At 42.3% G+C, this 17,832-nt stretch overlaps 1 protein-coding gene and 1 long non-coding RNA gene across 5 annotated transcripts in view; one reads left to right on the forward strand and one right to left on the reverse strand.

The window, feature by feature from the left end:
• Nucleotides 1–979: 979 nt before the first annotated feature.
• bend3 (BEN domain containing 3) lies at nucleotides 980–12,206 on the reverse strand. 2 transcript variants are annotated; one of them, XM_043687053.1, is made up of 4 exons: nucleotides 12,005–12,206; nucleotides 10,511–10,620; nucleotides 7,552–7,754; nucleotides 980–3,465 (listed from the first exon to the last, which is right to left on the reverse strand). In XM_043687053.1, the coding sequence occupies exons 2-4, from the start codon at nucleotides 10,611–10,613 to the stop codon at nucleotides 1,225–1,227; spliced, it is 2,547 nt and encodes an 848-aa protein (XP_043542988.1). In that variant the 5' UTR covers nucleotides 10,614–10,620; nucleotides 12,005–12,206; the 3' UTR covers nucleotides 980–1,224. The 2 variants fall into 2 exon arrangements, with proteins under 2 accessions (XP_043542988.1, XP_043542989.1); XM_043687054.1 differs by lacking the exons at nucleotides 10,511–10,620; nucleotides 12,005–12,206 and having other exon boundaries at nucleotides 980–3,460; nucleotides 7,552–7,636.
• Nucleotides 12,207–14,743: 2,537 nt separating this feature from the next.
• Nucleotides 14,744–17,832, forward strand: part of LOC122548676 — a 12,510-nt gene continuing 9,421 nt past the window's right edge. For 2 of the 3 annotated variants that reach the window (XR_006311305.1, XR_006311303.1), the window contains exon 1: nucleotides 14,744–14,955. This is a non-coding gene — a long non-coding RNA (uncharacterized LOC122548676). The remainder of the gene's footprint in view (nucleotides 14,956–17,832) is intronic. The other variant, XR_006311304.1, reaches the window with a different exon arrangement.

The raw sequence follows: 17,832 nt of genomic DNA on the forward strand, positions 1-17,832 counted from the left end.
AGTGATTCCTGAAAGAATGCCTCTACATTCTCCTCAGCTTTCTTCTTCAGAATCCCGGTGTGTGGTCCATCTGCTCCAGGTGATTTATTCTCCTTCCGTCCTTTCCGCTTCCCCAGCATAGTTTCCTTACTGATGGCACTACACTCACCCCTGCCCCTGACTCTCTTGAAGGTCTGGTATGCTGCTGGCATCTTCCACTGTGAAAAGTGATTCAGTTCCTTCACTATTTCTTTGTTCTACATAACTACTTCTGCACTTTTATTTTCCAGTAGTTCAATGTCAACAACTTAGGCCATCACCTTTGGACCTTAGAAGTACTCAATCTACTTCAGATTACCCTGAAAGAGTAAAATATCCTCAAGGTTTGAGCAGTAGAAACAGGAGCAGTATTTGCCACTAACAGACTGCTGCCATTAAACAAATAAGACATTTTGTTATCATACAGATTAATAACGTGGTTCATGACAGTATGTAAAATTAGACTGTTCATTCCAAGATTGGACAACATTTGTTAATCCTGAGTATGCAAGGAATTAAACAATCAACCAATTTAAGCTTATCAGGGAAATGCCTTGACCAAACAGTATCAATGTGCCTAGTTTAAAATCTAAATTAATTTTTGAAGTTAACTGTCAGTTATCACTAACTGAAACATTGTCCATGGTAATGTCTCTACAAACAAGAGTCTAGATTAGATTAGATTACTTACAGTGTGGAAACAGGCCCTTCGGCCCAACAAGTGACAACTAAACAGCCCTCTGCTCTCAAAGTGTAAAAAGTTGATTTCACTTTAGATTTCTACTTCTTGCAAATTTTCCTGATGAATGTAAGATGAAAAGCTTTGAAACATTGTGTCTTTCTTCCAGCAACACTAAATCTTTCCCTTTTGTGACAGAAACAAAGAGTAGCAGGGCAGATTTTCTTCTGTGTTTTATTTCAGTGTTTCCTCTCCAGTCACAGCAAAAGTATAAAGCTTTTGTGCAGATCAAATCATTAATTTATTCTTGGATATGGATCGAAAAACGATGAATCAAACACATAATAAATAGGAGGTGATAATTCCGAGTGTGGGTTTCGTTTCTGAACTGGCACCTTTGATTCTTCCTAAGGTTTAAAAATATTTTTAAACTTATCTACGCCAGTCAGAAGCTTCACATATTTGTCATGACTTTGCAGTGAACCCGCTTAAACCTGAATGTTTCTAACGATAGCTAAAAGAACTTCTCATTTTTTTTTATCTTTGGATTTTGCCATCACCTTGGACTTCCTCCTATCAGGCCTCCTACACCTCTCATCAATGCTCGGTATGCACTCGAGATGCCACACTTGATCATTCCTGGCCCGTGGATAAACTGCTTCCACATAATGACGTATGAGCTTCAGGCGGAGTGGATCCAACTGCTTCTTGTTACATGCGCCCGAATGGTTGTACTGTAATCTGAGGTTTTCTGATGTAAACAACTCTGGGAAGATCTTAACAAGAAGTCGAGCAGCAAAGTTCCCGATTGACAGACTGTCCTGCACGATTTCCTTTAATTCTTTAGCAGAAAGCAGATGCTTGCTTGGGACTGGGAAATCAAGAGCGGGCATGGTTAGCTCATCAAGTGCCACTTTACAGAAGTTTCTGTGGTACCGGTCGGTTCTCTCTGGGGCCAGCAGTATCGCCTCTTTCCTGACTTGCTCTGGCTGCACCGATGTTGTCGGCTCTTCCTTCTCAGTTCCAAAGATGGTCTTCTTTCTCTGTTGCTGATAAACGCGCCGCTGCTCCGTGTCTCTGCGGCGGCACCTCTCGTCCAGCTTTGAGACAAATTCTTGATTCCACACCTTGTCACACTTGGCTCGGGGATACATCAGCTGCACGTAATGCCTGATGAGCTTTATACGGACTGGGTCCAGCTGCTTTTTGCCAAGGGAGCCACTGCAATTGTACTGCTTTCTCAAGTTCTCTGGTGTGAAGAGCTCAGGGAACAACCTCACCAACAACCGGGAGGCAAAGTTTCCAATCGATAAGCTGCTCTCGTATATGTTTTTTAGCTGCTGCTTGCTGAGCATGTATTCTGGGTTGGGGACCTCAAAGTCTGGAAGGGGTACAACGATGCTGTTGAAATCAACGGGCATTAGCCAGACCTTTTTGCACTTCTGAATGGATTTATCGAAGTCACAGCTGTCACTGCTCCCAATTGTGGAGATATTCGGGGAACGGTGACTCTCATTCCTGAAAACGTCAGACTCGCTCCCATCAGAATTCATACTCGCGAGCTCTTCATCCATCTTGTGGACAACCTGTTGCAGCCAAACCTTGTCCTCTTGCACCTCGGGGAAGTAGATCTCTACATACCTCCGGACAACCTGCAGCCGCTGTGGATCCAGCACCTGCTTTATAGAGGAGCCGTAGCAGCTCGACTGCGAGGCCACACACTTTCCGTCAAAGAGCTCTGGGAACAGTCTGTGCGCCAGCAAAATTGCAAATTCTCCAGGGGACGAGGCTTCGTCCAAATACTCGCTGATCTCTTGGGGTTCCAAAACCAAGTCTGAGCTCAGACTGCTGGAGGAATCGAATGACAACTGCTCATCTTGCAGGCCGCCTTCGACATAGCAGTTAGGCTGTGGCAGCTCCCCACCACGGTCTGACTCATAAAAGCCAATCACCTTGGCGCTTTGTTGACTGCTCTCCATTTCTCTCTGTGCCCAAAACCGGTTAAAAAAGTCACTGATCTGCGGCAAGCACTCCGCCTGCCAGATATCACCATTTCGGGCTGACGGGTAGCAGACCTCAATGTAGTTCCTGATCAGCTGGAGATGGAGCGAGCCCAGCTTCTTCTCAGACATGGCGCCACAGGCATTGCAACCCCTGCTGACCTCATCTTCGGTGAAGAGCTCTGGGAAAAGCTGCACGAGCAATCGACAGGCAAAGTCTCCCGGAGAGGAGCTTTCGTCCAGGACCTGCTTGAGTTCAGCGTTGTTGAGCTGGTACTCGGCAGGAGGCAGGAACTCCACCGTCGATTCGCCGGGGTTCACGTGCTTTTTAATTCTGTTCACCTCCAGTGACAGCAAGTCGATCTTGCTGTGTAGTTGGGTCATAGTAGAGTTCAACGTGTTGAGAGTGAAAAACATTTTATGGATCAGTGAGTACAGTGTTGAATCAACATCAGCCCCGTGGGCTGGCGAGACGGAAGAGTAATTCTTGCAGACGTCGGTGAGGTTTCGCTGTTGTAACAGAGTGTTGAGGTAACCTCTTTCTGAAGCCTCACCTGATGTGTGCTGGTCTGCAGCCTGAACATTTCGCCGATCGGAGATTTTGTGTGAGATGCTATACAGTGGTTTCCTGTACGATGGCTTGTCCTGAGGAGCATCTTTGCTTTCCATCAATACAACTGTACTGACCTCCTCAACTTTACACACATCATCTGCGTTTCTCTGGGAAGGTACTGAAGACTCTGTGCCGTTTAGATTTGCAAACCTGTCCTTAAAAGACAAAGTGCAACATTTTTAGCGAAAATTGCACCAGAAGAGAATAAATGCATCTGCTTTCTGTAGATTTCGCACCACCTCTGTAATGCATATCAATAAAAAAAACTTTTCCCTACATTTTTGTACTTACTTTGTTGAAGCGATATTCAATTTGAATAAATTGGAGGCAGCGTGCACACTGCTAAATTAGTATGATATGTGCTTATGTTATGTCTGTGAAGAAAGCACAATGCAGACCAATTTCTATTTAAATGAATAACAATTCAACTATACTAATCACAAAGAGGAGAAGAACTGTGTAGTCCGTTCAGTCTTCTTTCAGATAACTGTCAAACATGTACTCTATTCAGGATGAGACAGATTAGAAGAAGCTTAACTCTGTGTTTAGCTGTGCTGCACCTGACCAATGAAGGCTAAAACTGAAAGAGATTAATTTTAGGAAATGGAAGTTGTCAACTTGATAAGAACAAAAATAAAAATATAATTTACTGAGCTTTTCTTTCTAATAAAAGTACAATCCTTTTGTTTGTTCAAGATATGCAAGTATCAAATTTATTGCATTCCCCTAACTGGTGAGCCACTTTCTTGAATCACATACAATAATCCATGTTGTAGGTACACACGGAGGCAGTTGCAGAATTTTAGCCCAGTAGTGATAAAGCTATAGTAATATATTTCCAAGTCATGGTGGTATATGGCTGCCAAAACTATCCTAACTTGGAGTGAAACTTGGAGTTGAGGTTTCCTTGCACGACTTTCTGTGTGGAGTTTACGCATTCTCCCTGTGTGTGCGTGGGTTTTCTCTGTGTTCCATCACACCCCTGACTTGAGCCTTGTAGCCAGTGGATGGGTGAAGCAGATTCCGGTTTGTAAAGCACCAGGAACAGTACAGGGGAGAGTAAGATCTGTACTAATTGGACAGTCCACACATGGATTGTGCTGTGGCTGGTTTTGTAGCAAGCAGACAAGATTTTAAACTTTAGAGACAACATTAGAAACAGAGGTATTAATATGGGAAATGAGATACAGGGTTGTGGAAGAAAGAAAGAGAGAGTACAAGGCTTATTGGAAATCAACAGAAAAGGTTAGATTACAAAATCACAGAAGAACAAAACTAAGGTCTCTGTATCTGAATGCATGCAGCATTTGTTACAAAATAGATAAATTTATATCAAATCCAGAAATAAATATATATGATCTGATAACCATTACAGAGATAAAGCTGCAGGATACCAGATTGAGACTGAATTCTGATTGGTCCATGATACTGAGGAAGGATAAGAATCCAGAAACAGGTGGTGCATTGGCACTATTATGAACACAATCGAGAGGGAGGACCTAAGTTCAGGAAACCGAGATGTAAAAATGATTTGGGTAGAGATGAGAAAGGATAATGACAAGTAACTCCGGAGAGAACAAAAAAATATCCAAGGGAGGTTTGGCCATCACAGTTAAAGTTCAAAGTTAAGTTAAAGATAGTGTCAAACTTTAAAAAAGAAGCATATAATTATACAAAAGTGGAGGTCAGAACATTGAACAGAATATAAAAATAGCAAAGATTGACTAAAAAAAATAGCTAGGGAAAAATTACAAGATAAAGCTAGCCTGTGTCTAAAAAGCATTAACAAAGTGAATATTGGTCCGATAGAAAATAGAAATTAATTAGAAATCATAAATGAAAGTTAATTAGAGAAATTACTTGGAAAATAAGGAGACAATAAGTGAACTGAACAGTTTTTTTTTGGATTGGTCTTCGCTACAAATCTGCTTCACCCATCCACTGGCTACAAGGCTCAAGTCAGGGGTGTGATGGAACAGTGTCTGGCTGCCTGGGTGAGGGCAACCTCAGCAACACTGAAGGAGACTCAACAAGATCAAGCGCAATGCAGTCCTCTTGATTGACATCCTAGACAGCCCCTTCAACATTCACTGCCTCAACCACTGATGCAGAAATAATATCTCAGAAACAGCTATAAAACACAAAATTGAAGTGAGGGAGAAACTCAGTAATGTTACAATCACCAGGAAAACAAATAAAATGGAGTGGCAGGTTGACAAGTCTCTGGGTCCTGACTGACTTCATGCCAAGCTCTTCAAAAAGTGCCCAGTGAGATAGATGATGCATTGCTTTAATGTTCTAAAATTCCCTAGATCTGGGGAAGGTTCCATTACAACAGAAAGTAGCAATGCATCTGTTATTCAAAAATGTTTAGGAACAATTGTTGTTTGGATTCAGAGAAGAAAGCTGGAAAACAAGTGCAATTTGCTTAAACACCTGTCAAAGGGAATGTATTAGAAGCTATTATCAAAGGTATTATAGCAAGACACTTAGAAGCAAATAAATGGAAGTTCATTGTGGAAGTAACAGGAGTTGTGAATAAAGCTGTACAAATGGTTGCAGTGCATTTGGATTTCCAGAAAACATTTCATAAGATGTCACATTAAAGGCTACTGTGGAACATAAAAGTTCATGCTGTGCAAGGCAACATATTGGCATGGATAAAAATTGACTAGCTAACAAGAGTGCTGGTATAAGTGGGGCAATTTCTGGCTGACAGGATGTAATGAGTGATATACCACAGAGATCAACACTGGAGCTTTGACTGTCTACAATTTACATGAATAATTTGCAATAAAACCCCATAAATATGGTTGCTAAATGTGCTGATGACATAAAGATAGGTAGGGAAGTTGTGAAGAGAACATAATAAGGAAATTGTCAACTTTGGCAGGAAAAGTTAAAAAACATTATTTACATAGAGTTGAAAAGGGTGGTGCTGAAAAAAAACACAGCAGGTCAAGCAGCATCCGAGGAACAGGGCAGTTGACGTTTCGGGCATAAGCCCATCATCAGAAATGAATGTTCTTGTTTATTGTGAGGTGAATTGAATATAAATGTACAGGGGCTATGCTTCAACCACACAGTGTATTGCCAACAACACATCTTCAGCACTGTGTACAGTGGTGGTCTCCTTATTAAAGGAAGGGTGTAAATGTATTGAATCAATTCAGAGAAGGCTTATTGGACTAATGACTGGATTGGGTGGGTCGTCTCACAAGGCCAAACTTGATAACCTTCAGATTTTAGAAAAGAATGAGGTAATTTGATTGAAACATATAGTATTCTGATGGGGCTTGATGGAGTGGATGTGGAAATGGTGTTTCCTCTTTGGGAGAATCTGGAACTAGGAGGTACTGTTTAAAAATAAAGCAAAGAGGAGATATTCTTATTCTCAGACACTTCCTCAAAACACAATAATCTTTGGCTGTTTTTAAGACAGAGGTAGATGAATTCTAGATGAACAAGGGGGTTAAAGGTTATTGGACAGAAGCAAGATGGTGGTATAATCAGATTAGCCTTGATCTTACTGAATGGGAGAGCAGGCTGGAAGAGTCAGGTGTCCACCCCTACACCTAATCTGTATGCTCACACTGTGGAAAGGAGGATCTGGGGAATGAGAACATGGATTGTTTGCTGCAGGATTCCCAGCCCCTGACCAAATTATGTAACTACATTATGTAGAAGGCTTGCCCAATTATAATTCTGATCAATGGTGATGCCGAAGATGTTAATGGAGGAGAATTCAGTGCTGTTAATTCTATTTAAAATCAAGAAGAGATGGTTAGACTCTCTGTAGTTGGAGTTAGTCATTGCCCGGTACTTGTGCTGCAGCAATATTAGCAGGCCCTCCCTACCTTCTGGCATTATACATTGATGATATGCAAATCCACCAAAGAAGCAATTTGTCCAACTATTGCTACTTTGAGCCAGATAGTAAATGCCCCATGAAAATCAGAGCTAATTTGGTCCTCCTCCTGTTTAAGGAATACACTTTATTCCAGTAAATGGCAACAACCAATTGAGATCAAGAACCTAGTCAAAAGGGGAATCAAACTGAAATCCTGCCACATCACACTGAAGTGTATCAATACGCTGAAGTCTAGCACCCTCCCCCAGTGGTTATAAGTAAAAGCACTTTAAAATACATGACATAGATATCAATGAAATGCAACATGCTTTATTCCAAAGAAAGGCAAAAAGAACTGTGTACGGTTAGAATATACTGCAGCAATATTTACCTCACAGATAACTCTCCTCCTTTTATGGATGATGGGACTCTCACATTCTGGAGTCATCTTACCAAAACCATTCTGTAACTGTTTTCGTTTTGCTGTGTCCTGCACACAGTTAGGCTCTGCAGCTTGATCGGGGTTGGAGCTACCCACATCATCATCTTCAGTGTTAATTTCTGCTTTGACCCTGTCAATATCGACTTTTATCACTGCAATGGGAGAGGAAAACAAAGATTTCAAGTTTGTTTTTGACCCACTGTATTATAATAGCATTAGTGGACATATTGATTAACACATGAACTGCAGTTATTCAACATGCCAACTCACCACAACTCTCTGAAGGGCAACTGGAGAGGGATAATAACTGAAGGCCCAGCCAGTGACACCTATATCCCATGAATGACTAAAATAAAAATAATTGCACAGTCCATACTTGATCTGGAACTCAAGTGTTTTTGTATATTACACTTTTCCAATGAACAAAATGGTTGTTGACTTGGACATCAGGGTTACATTAGTTCCATAATGTATTGAACTTGCAGAACCAAGGATATGTTCTTTGGTAGTCAAGGAAATTCTAGCAGAGAACAAAGTAATTGGCTCATGGACTATGTATGAATAGCTCTGAAAACGTGTTATCTACTTTAATTCAATTTCCTTTTCTTGTATTCTTATACAACTTTAGATCCTTCCTTCCCTGCCCTAATAACCATTAGTTTCAATGCATGCCATGTTAATAATCTCTGTTTAACACTTTTGTTTAACCTTTCTCTGTAGTTCATCACATGGTAATCCTGTTACTATTGCCTTGGAGTTACTTCTGATAATACTGCCAAGTTAAGTTTAAAACATTAAACCATTCCTTATTTAATATTTTGAAGCAGTTATTAACCTGTTTAATTTGATCTAAAACAATAGTAACATGTCATGAACTCAGAAAATGAGGACAGAAAGTAAAAAGTAACTTCAAAAGTAGTAACTGAAATGTCAAGGTTGTAGAATAAAGTAGTGTATAGGGTAAAAATATATTTAATTAGTCAAACAGGGAACAGACAGCTTAACAAAGATTATGCAACATTAATGGCTAAGGTGACACCAGGAAAAGTAAAATATTAAAACTGAAGGCATTATATCTGAAAGTGCACAACAGAGAAATAAATGAGATTAATCTAACAGCCATATGAAAATGTGGTTGCAAAGTGACAAAGGTTAGAAACTAAGTATTCCAAGATATTTCACTTTTAGAAGAGATGGAAAATGAGGATGAGTTGCCTAGATTATAAAGGATGGGATAAAAGTGGCATAGAGTTCATGCATTAGTTCATAAAATCCAGATGTAAAACCAGTTAAGAGTAGAGCTAAGAAACGACTAGGGGTGGGAACCTGTGGCAGAGGCAGTTTATAAATCCCCAACAGTAGCTGTATGACAGAATGCAATCAAAGAAATCAGAACTGCATGTAACTTGAGTAATACAGTTATGTTAGGGACTTTAATCTGCATGTAGACTTTGTAAAACAAATTTATAGTAATAGAGAGGAAGATAAGTTTATGAAATGCACTCAGGATAATTTTGTAGTTCAATATGTCAAAATACAACTAAGAAATATACTATTTTAACTCCAATATTTGCTTCTCATACATATGTAATTTGTTTTCTTCTTCAGATTTAACATCCTAGTTCCTTACATAATTAAATCAATCTCAAACACAATATAAAATTCATATTATGACTGTTCTTTCCAGCAGTTCTCTTTCTACAGTAATAGTAAGTATTCTCATTGTAGAACATTATGGTTTGGTGCCTACCAATTCCAATTAAATTGTAAGCTGCATTCCTGTTAAATGGTGCTACTACACCATTTGCACACCTTGTGGGCACTGGGTGCCAAAGAACAATGGGATCTTGTTCAGATGGGCCAATGGGCTGAGGAGTGGCAGATGGAGTTTAATTTAGATAAATGCGAGGTGCTGCATTTTGGGAAAGCAAATCTTAGCAGGACTTATACACTTAATTGTAAGGTCCTAGGGAGTGTTGCTGAACAGAGACCTTGGAGTGCAGGTTCATAGCTCCTTGAGAGTCATAGGTAGATAGTATAGTGAAGGTGGTGTTTGGTATGCTTTCCTTTATTGGTCAGAGCTTTGAGTATAGGAGAGGTCATGCTGCAGCTGTACAGGACATTGGTTAGGCCACTTTTGGAATGTTGAGTGCAATTCTGTTCTCTTTCCTATTGGAAGAATGCTGTGAAACTTGAAAGGGTTCAGAAAAGACTTACAAGGACGTTGCCAGGGTTGGAAGATCTGAGCTATAGAGAGAGGCTGAATAGGCTGGGGCTGTTTTCCCTGGAGCGTTGAAGACTGAGGGGTGACCTTTTTTTAGAGGTTTATGAGGGGCATGGATAGGATAAATAGACTAAATCTTTTTTCTGGGGTGGGGGAGTCCAGAACTGGAGGGCATAGGTTTAGGGTGAGAGGGGAAAGATATAACAGGGACCTAAGGGGCAACTTTTTCACGCAGAGGGTGGTGCGCATATGGAATGAGCTGCCAGAGGAAGTAGTGGAGGCTGGTACAATTACAACATTTAAAAAGCATCTGGACGGGTATATGAATAGGAAGGGCTTAGAGGGATATGGGCTAAGTGCTGGCAAATGGGACGGGATTAGGGTGGGATATCTAATCCGCATGGAGGAATTGGACTGAAGGGTCTGTTTCCATACTGTACATCTCTACGACTGTATGACTCTAAATATTAATAAAATGACATAGGTTACCAGAAGTTAACAAAGAAAAGAACAAAAGATAAAGCCATTCCAGTTCCTGCTGCAGGGGAAGTCATCACTTCTCCCATAGTCCTTGCCCATGTATTGCTGAAGCAGTCTGCAAATCTGTGCTTTATGTCGGTGTGTGGCAATACTCCCATCAGATCAGGATCTCCTCCCCACCAAAAAATTTACGAAGGAATTTACCGTGTACTCCATTCTCTAACTCTTCATTCTTATTGACTGAAAGATTTCGAACTATGAAAGGTAGTCTGGCTCCAGGTTCCTCATTCTGCTCTGCAATGTTCATTTTTTACCTGGAATAAATAACTCTACAGTTAAAGACAAACCAATCAAATGTGTGTGATTTAACAGCTAATAAAAGTTATCTGCATTAACCACTAACAAAATTATACATTCAGTCACTCTGCTCTAACATAAACATCTTAGATTTTATCAGCTTCCTGAGACTAATTCATTCAACAGCAAATTTTGTCTGAGCATTAAGCACATTCTTTCAGTATCTCATACAAAACGTTTTTAATCTGCCAAAGTGAATTGTAAATGTCTGAGAAAGAAATGAGTCACAAATTGCTACATTTTTGTTTTCCAGACAAAGTGTTATGTTAACTTTTTAAGAAAAAAGTGTAGCTACTGTTTCATTATGCTGCAAAATCTACTCATTCCATTTTCTCCACGTGAACTAAATTAAATTATAAACATGCAGGGAATAGCTGCTGCTATCCAATTGGCCTCTGCTCACACTGTAGATATTCCAATACATTTTTGAAAATGCACTTTTATGCATTCAAATTCACATCTGACAGGCATCGATTTAATGCAGCTTAATCTGAGGTCAAGTATAGTTGGCTTCCGCAATTTATTGTCAATATTGCCCCAAAATAAAAGAAACAGTTGCATTAAGAAACGTGAAAAGACACAGATGCATCCAATCTGAGCAGGAACATTAATAATTCGGAGAAACTTTATTTCGACGTTGAAAACATGAAACGACATTTGATGCGATGCGTCGTGATCTTATCTAGTTTATCTGAGTAGTGGAATGTACAGAAACCAAGAGATTTGGTGACCAGGAAGGGTGGAATATCCCCACGAAGTTGAGTTCAATTTGACTTACAGTAAACCTGAGCTGAACTGCAGTTGAGCGAGTTTGCCATGTGCCTGACCGGGGGGGGGGGGGGGGCGATGATCCTGTGAGGGCGCTGTGCCTTCACTCGGCAAGGAAAAACATCCAGACACATAACTCAGCGTGAAACAAAAAAAAAACACACCCCACTTCCTAATTGCCTGAAAATTCATTGCCTCCTGAGCTTGAAAAGGCTGTTGCTTCGGAATCACGACCAATTCCTTGCAAACTTGAGAGAGAAGGGGGTGCAATTGCTAAGCAGTTGAGAAGAGAGAAGCTCAGCCCCTGGGTTTGGTTACAGGACACGTAGAACAGTAACGCCATGACCCTTCTCTCAGACAGGCAGTGTTTGTCCTTGCACAGGGATAAAGATCACTGCAGATTAGACCCTGTGTTTCTCTCTCTCTCTCTCTGTCACATCCTCCCCCTCAACCCCCTTCCCTCCTCCACCTACCACCACCCTCTGTGTGTGTGTGTGTGTGTGTGTACAGCCCCCACTTTCTGAGCTGCTGCCTTGTGTTGTACAGCGCAGCGGGAGCTGCTCTCAGTCTTACCTGGCCGCTCCAGCGGAGCTCCCTTAGCACGGCACCCACTCTTTCCGCTCCCTTCCCGGCCGTCTGTGGAAAATGGAGCCGTGTTTTTTTTTGTTACTCCGGGTGTCTGCTCCGTGACGTGACTCTGTGTCATTTCCGCAGCCAGGCGACAGGGAGAGAAACACGAGAGAGAGAGAGAGAGAGAAAGGGAAACGCGGAAAGGAGAGAGAGAGAGAAACACGAGAGACAGAGAGAAGGGACAAGGGCAGCGAGGGACACACACACACACAGGACAAGGAGGGCTGAGAAACAGACCAGGGCAAGAGAGATCCCAGTGAAGGGAAATGAGAAACACGAGAGGGCCGAGACGAAGTGACAGAGGGAGAAAAGGAAGGGAAACTCTGGAGAAGAGATGGGAAACATCAAAGGAAATCAAAACCAGGGGAGAATGAGAGGAGGAAAGGAAGGAGGGAGAGAAGGAGGGGGGAAAGAGAGAGAAAAAAAAGGGGGGAGAGGAAGGTAGGGTGATCACCGTAAGGCCATGATAGAAGATCAGAATTAGGCCGTTCAGCCCATCGAGTGTGCTCCCCCACTTGATCATGGCTGATATGTTTCTCAACTGCATTCTTCTGTTTTCTTCCTGTAACCCGTGAACCCCTCACTCACCAAGAATAAATCTGTCTCTGCTTTAAATACATTCAATGACTTGGCCTCCACAGCCCTGTGGGCTAATAAATTCAACAGATTAACCAGCCTCTGGCTGAAGACATGCTTCCTCATCTCAGTTCTGAAGAGTCACCCCTTCACAAGGCTGTGCCCTTAGGTCCCAGTCCCTCTGATTAGTAGAAACATCTCCATGTCCGCGCTCTCCAGGTCTCTCAGTATCTTAAAGTTTCCATCAGTTTCCCTGCCATCCCCAAGCCCCATCCTTTAGGCGGCATGGTGGCTCGATGGTTAGCACTGCTGCCTCAAACGCGGGTTCAATTCCAGCCTGAGGCAACTGGAGTTTGCACATTCTCCCCATGTCTGCATGGGTTTCCTCCCACAGTCCAAAGATGTGCAGGTTAGGGGAATTGGCTATGCTAAATTGCCCATTGTGATTGGGGATGTGTAGATTAGGTGCATTAATCAGGGGAAATGTAGATTAATAGGGTAGGGGACTGAGTCTGGGTGGGATACTCTTTGGAGGATCAGTGTGGACTTGTTGGGCCAAGTGGCCTGTTTCCACACTGTAGGGATTATATGATTTATCCTTCTAAACTCCAAGCCAGAGTCCTCAACCACTCCTCATATGACAAGCCCTTCATCCTGGGATCATTCTGGGCTCAGTCTAATGCCAGCACATTCTTCCTGAGATATGGGGCCAAACATTGCTCACAGTATTCTAAAAGTGGTCTGACCAGAGCCTGATACAGAGTCTCAGCAGTACATCTGTTGTATTTTTGCTCTTTTGAAATGAATGCTAACATTACACTTGCCTTCTTAACTGCCAACTGAACTGTAGCCTAACCTTAAGAGAATCCTGAACTGAACTATGACTCCCAAGGCGCTTTGTGCTTCAGATTTCCATAGCCTTTCCCCATTTAGAAAATAGTCTGTCTCTATTCTTCCTCCCAGAGTGTATAACCTCACACTTCCCACACAGTGTTCCATCTGTCACTTTGCCTACTGTCCTTACCTGTCCAAGTTCTCTACAGCCTTCCTGCTTCCTTAACACTTCATGTCCCTCCATCTTTGTGTAATCTGCAAACTTAACAACAATGCCCATATTTTGTCGTCCAGATCATTAAAGTATAGCATGAATAATTGTCCCAAAACTGATCGTTGAGGAACCCCACTTGTCTCTGGCTGCCATCCTGAAAAAAAACCCTTTATCTCCACACTCTCCAGCCTCGGGTGATTGTCTGTGTGGAGTTTCCATATTCTCCCCGTGTCTGCGTGGGTTTCCTCTGGGTGCTCCAGTTTCCACCCACAGTCCAAAGACATGCAGGTTAGGTGGATTGGCCATGCTAAATTGCCCATAAAATGCAGGGTTACATGGGTAGGGGAGTGGACTGGGAGGGATGTTCTTCAGAGGGTTGGTGTGGACTCAATAGGCAAAATGGCCTGGTTCCACACTGGGATTCTGCCAATCAAGCAGGCAAAAAAGTGAGGACTGCAGATGCTGGAAATCAGAGTCTAGATTAGAGTGGTGCTGGAAAAGCACAGTAGGTCAGGCAGCATCCGAGGAGCGGAAAAATCGATGTTTTGGGCAAAAGCTCTTCATCAGTACTCTAATCTAGATTCTGCATCAGCCAATCTTCTAGCCATGTCAGTACATGTCCCGACAAGTACTTATTAAGTATCGTCCTGTATGGATCCTTCTCACAGGCCTTCTGGAAATCCAAATAGATCACATCCCCTGGCTCTCCTCTGTCTAACTCCCTCCTTATCTAATAGGGAAGAGGAGGGTCGGGGTGGGGGAGAGAAGGGTTCCGGAGAAAAAGGAATGGGGGCAAAAGGACAACTGGTGAGCACTGAGGGTGAGCAGTGGGGGAGAGGAGAGGAGGGGAGTGGGGAACAGAAAGGGAGTAGGGATTTGAGCGGGGGGGTGGCGGGATGGAGGAAGAAGTGAGCACTGTGGACTTAGCGGCACGCCGTGGCTGGAATCATTAGTTTATATTTTCACTCTTCGGCGTCAAAAAAAAGCACGAGGCTGTTGAAAACCAAAGGAAGCCAGCTTTGCAACTGGGTAAGAACAGTGCAGACTGGGCACTGCAGCAACGACAGTGTAACTGAGTGTGTTGGAGCACAGTGACTGTTCCTACAATAACCTCTCGGCTCAGTTCAGCTGTCACTTTGACCCCGGGGCCGCCTTAAAATAAAGACGGGGGAATGAGAGAGGAGACAGCGTTGACGAGAAGGGAGAAAGCAAACGGCGGAGAGGTCTGTGATTGGTTTGATCTGCAAGTGAAATATCCAAGAGAAGGGAGGTGAGGATAAACTGGGTGAAACTTTAGCGGAGCCAGTTAGTATTTATAACATTCGGAGTGTAAATGTGGAGCGAGCAATGTTCTTGGTTGAGAGCACGGAGGGGGAAACGTTGCAGTAGGAGGCGGTGACCGTGGCGGACACACTGACGAGTCCCCTTTCACTCGGAGCTGGGTAAACCTCCTGGAGTGTGAACAAAGGCAGTACTATATCCTGGATCCATCTCGGGATTCACACTCTGTGCTCATTTGCTCTAGCATCCAGTAAAGGCTGGCCAGCTACTATAGGAGATTTTTTTAAAATCGTTTGATCTCTTTTAAAATCCTGAGTGGTCACTCCCTCGTTAAATGTAGCAGCAACGATGAAACAAAATACTTTAAAAAAAAAGGTTTCTCGGGTTAATCCCCCAGTCTGTATGCTGGGAAACTGCACAGAACATAGCCAACACCTCTCAATGTTTAGGGGCGGACTCTGAAATGGTTCCTGAAGGGACAGGATTTATCTCAGCTTTGTTGTCTTCTGTGAGGGAAATTGCCCCTTGCTTTGCATCATTTCGCTCCGTCAATGGGCACTTTGGTGAGGAACCAGGGAGGCAGATGTTCCTCGGAATGTAACGCCGCCAAGTTGCAGGGGGCGCTGGTTACTGAGGAGATGGGAGAACCTTAAAAGTCTGACCCCATTTCAAAACACTCCAGTCACAAGAAATTTATGAGAAGAAACATTTTGCACCTCTTTGTATAACCGAACAGTTTTAATTGAAACTTTGCTCGCCCATCACATAGCTCCTATCAGCTACATTGTCATATAAATAAAGTTGGAGATGGAAATAAAGTCTTGATTTCCCAAGCTCAAAATTAACTTCTGTGATGGCTGACCTCAAACTTCCCTTGAATCAAAATACAGATGCAATCTCCATCGGTGGCCATGTTTTCTACCCACTCCCCCAAAAACCTCACCGAAATATCTACAATATTCAGAAATTTAACACTAGCATCTGCACAGATGTATGAAGAAACATGGAGTGTGTAAAGGTCATTGTGGTCTATTTAACTAGTTTCAATGCAGCCAACACTGCAGTAATAATTTAAACAACTAGCACAGCTTCTCTAGAAGACTTGATCACAAACATTACAATGCCAAATCAACGTCAACTACAATGAACCATTGGAAACATTATTCTGTTCTAGATTTTAGATAGTTGGGTTTAAATCACTGCACTAATGACAGGCTGATGCATTTGTCAATGTAAAATTGGTCTATCTGACGTGACGTCTCCACTGTGATGTATTCTTTGGCAGTGACATAGCCTCATGATACCTATCATCTAGGCTCATTTACAACTTTAAAAAAAGGCAATGTATGGAGGATGTCTATTGCTTGTACAACTGTAGTCAAACACCTTTAGAAAACACTAGACTGGAAAACGGAGGAGAATGTCCTCCCTTGAAGTTATTAATAACATACCATTTTTGGAATATTGTGTGCAATTCTGGTCTCCTTCCTTTAGGAAGAATGTTGTGAAACTTGAAAAGATTTACAACAATGTTGCCTGGGTTGGAGGGTTGGAGACTCAATAGGCTGGGGCTGTTTTCCTTGGAGCATCGGAGGCTGAGGGGTGATCTTAAAGAGATTTATAAAATCTTGAAGGGCATGGACAGGATAAATAGACAAGGTCTTTTCCCTGGGTTGGGGGAGTCCAGAACTAGAAGGCATAGTTTTAGAGTGAGAGGGGAAAGAGTTAAAAGAGACCTAAGAGGCAACTTTTTCATGCAGAGGGTGGTGCAAGTATGGAATGAGCTGCCAGAGGAAGTGGTGGAGGCTGGTACAATTACAACATTTAAAAGGCATCCGGATGGGTATATGAATGAGAAAGGTTTGGAGGGATATGGGCCAGGTGCTGGCAAATGGGACTAGGTTACGTTAAGATATCTGGTTGGCATGGCCGAATTGAACTGAAGGGTCTGTTTCTGTGCAGTACATCTCTATGACTCTATACCTCTTCAATTTCTTACACCAGGCATCCTTCTGGCTGAATATTGTCAACTCACGAGACTATAAGACATAGGAGCATACAGTCATAGAGTTATATGCCTCCTTCACCACCCTGTCTACCTGCGACTCCACCTTCAAGGAACTATGCACCTGCACCCCTAAGTTTCTTTATTAAGCAACATTCCCCAGGGTCCTACCATTAACTATATAGGTACTGCCCTGATTTGTCCTCACAAAATGCAACACTTCACACTTATCTAAATTAAACTCCAACTACCACTCATTGGCCCATTACCCTATCTGATCAAATCCTCTTGTACCCTAAGATAACCTTCTTCACTGTGCATTACATCACCAATTTTGGTGTCATCTGCAAATTTATTCATCCTAATAGTTAGAGGGAAATTGAGAAACAAACTTGTCAGGAGATCTCAGCTATCTGTAAGAATAATAGAGTTGTTATGGTAGGGGATTTTAACTTTCCAAACATTGACTGGGACTGCCATAGTGTTAAAGGTTTAGATGGAGAGGAATTTCTTAATTGCGTTCAAGACAATTTTCTGATTCAGTATGTGGATGTACCTACTAGAGAAGGGACAAAACTTGACCTCCTCTATGGAAATAAGACAGGGCAGGTGACTGAGGTGTCAGTGGGGGAGCACTTTGGGGCCAGCGACCATAATTCTATTTGTTTTAAAATAGTGATGGAAAAGGATAGACCAGATCTAAAAGTTGAAGTTCTAAATTGGAGGAAGGCCAATTTTGACGGTATTAGGCAAGAACTTTCGAAAGCTGATTGGGGCAGATGTTCGCAGGAAAAGGGACGGCTGGAAAATGGGAAGCCTTCAGAAATGAGATAACAAGAATCCAGAGAAAATATATTCCTG

This window comes from Chiloscyllium plagiosum, chromosome 3 (assembly GCF_004010195.1).
Source record: "Chiloscyllium plagiosum isolate BGI_BamShark_2017 chromosome 3, ASM401019v2, whole genome shotgun sequence".
NCBI lineage: Eukaryota > Metazoa > Chordata > Chondrichthyes > Orectolobiformes > Hemiscylliidae > Chiloscyllium > Chiloscyllium plagiosum.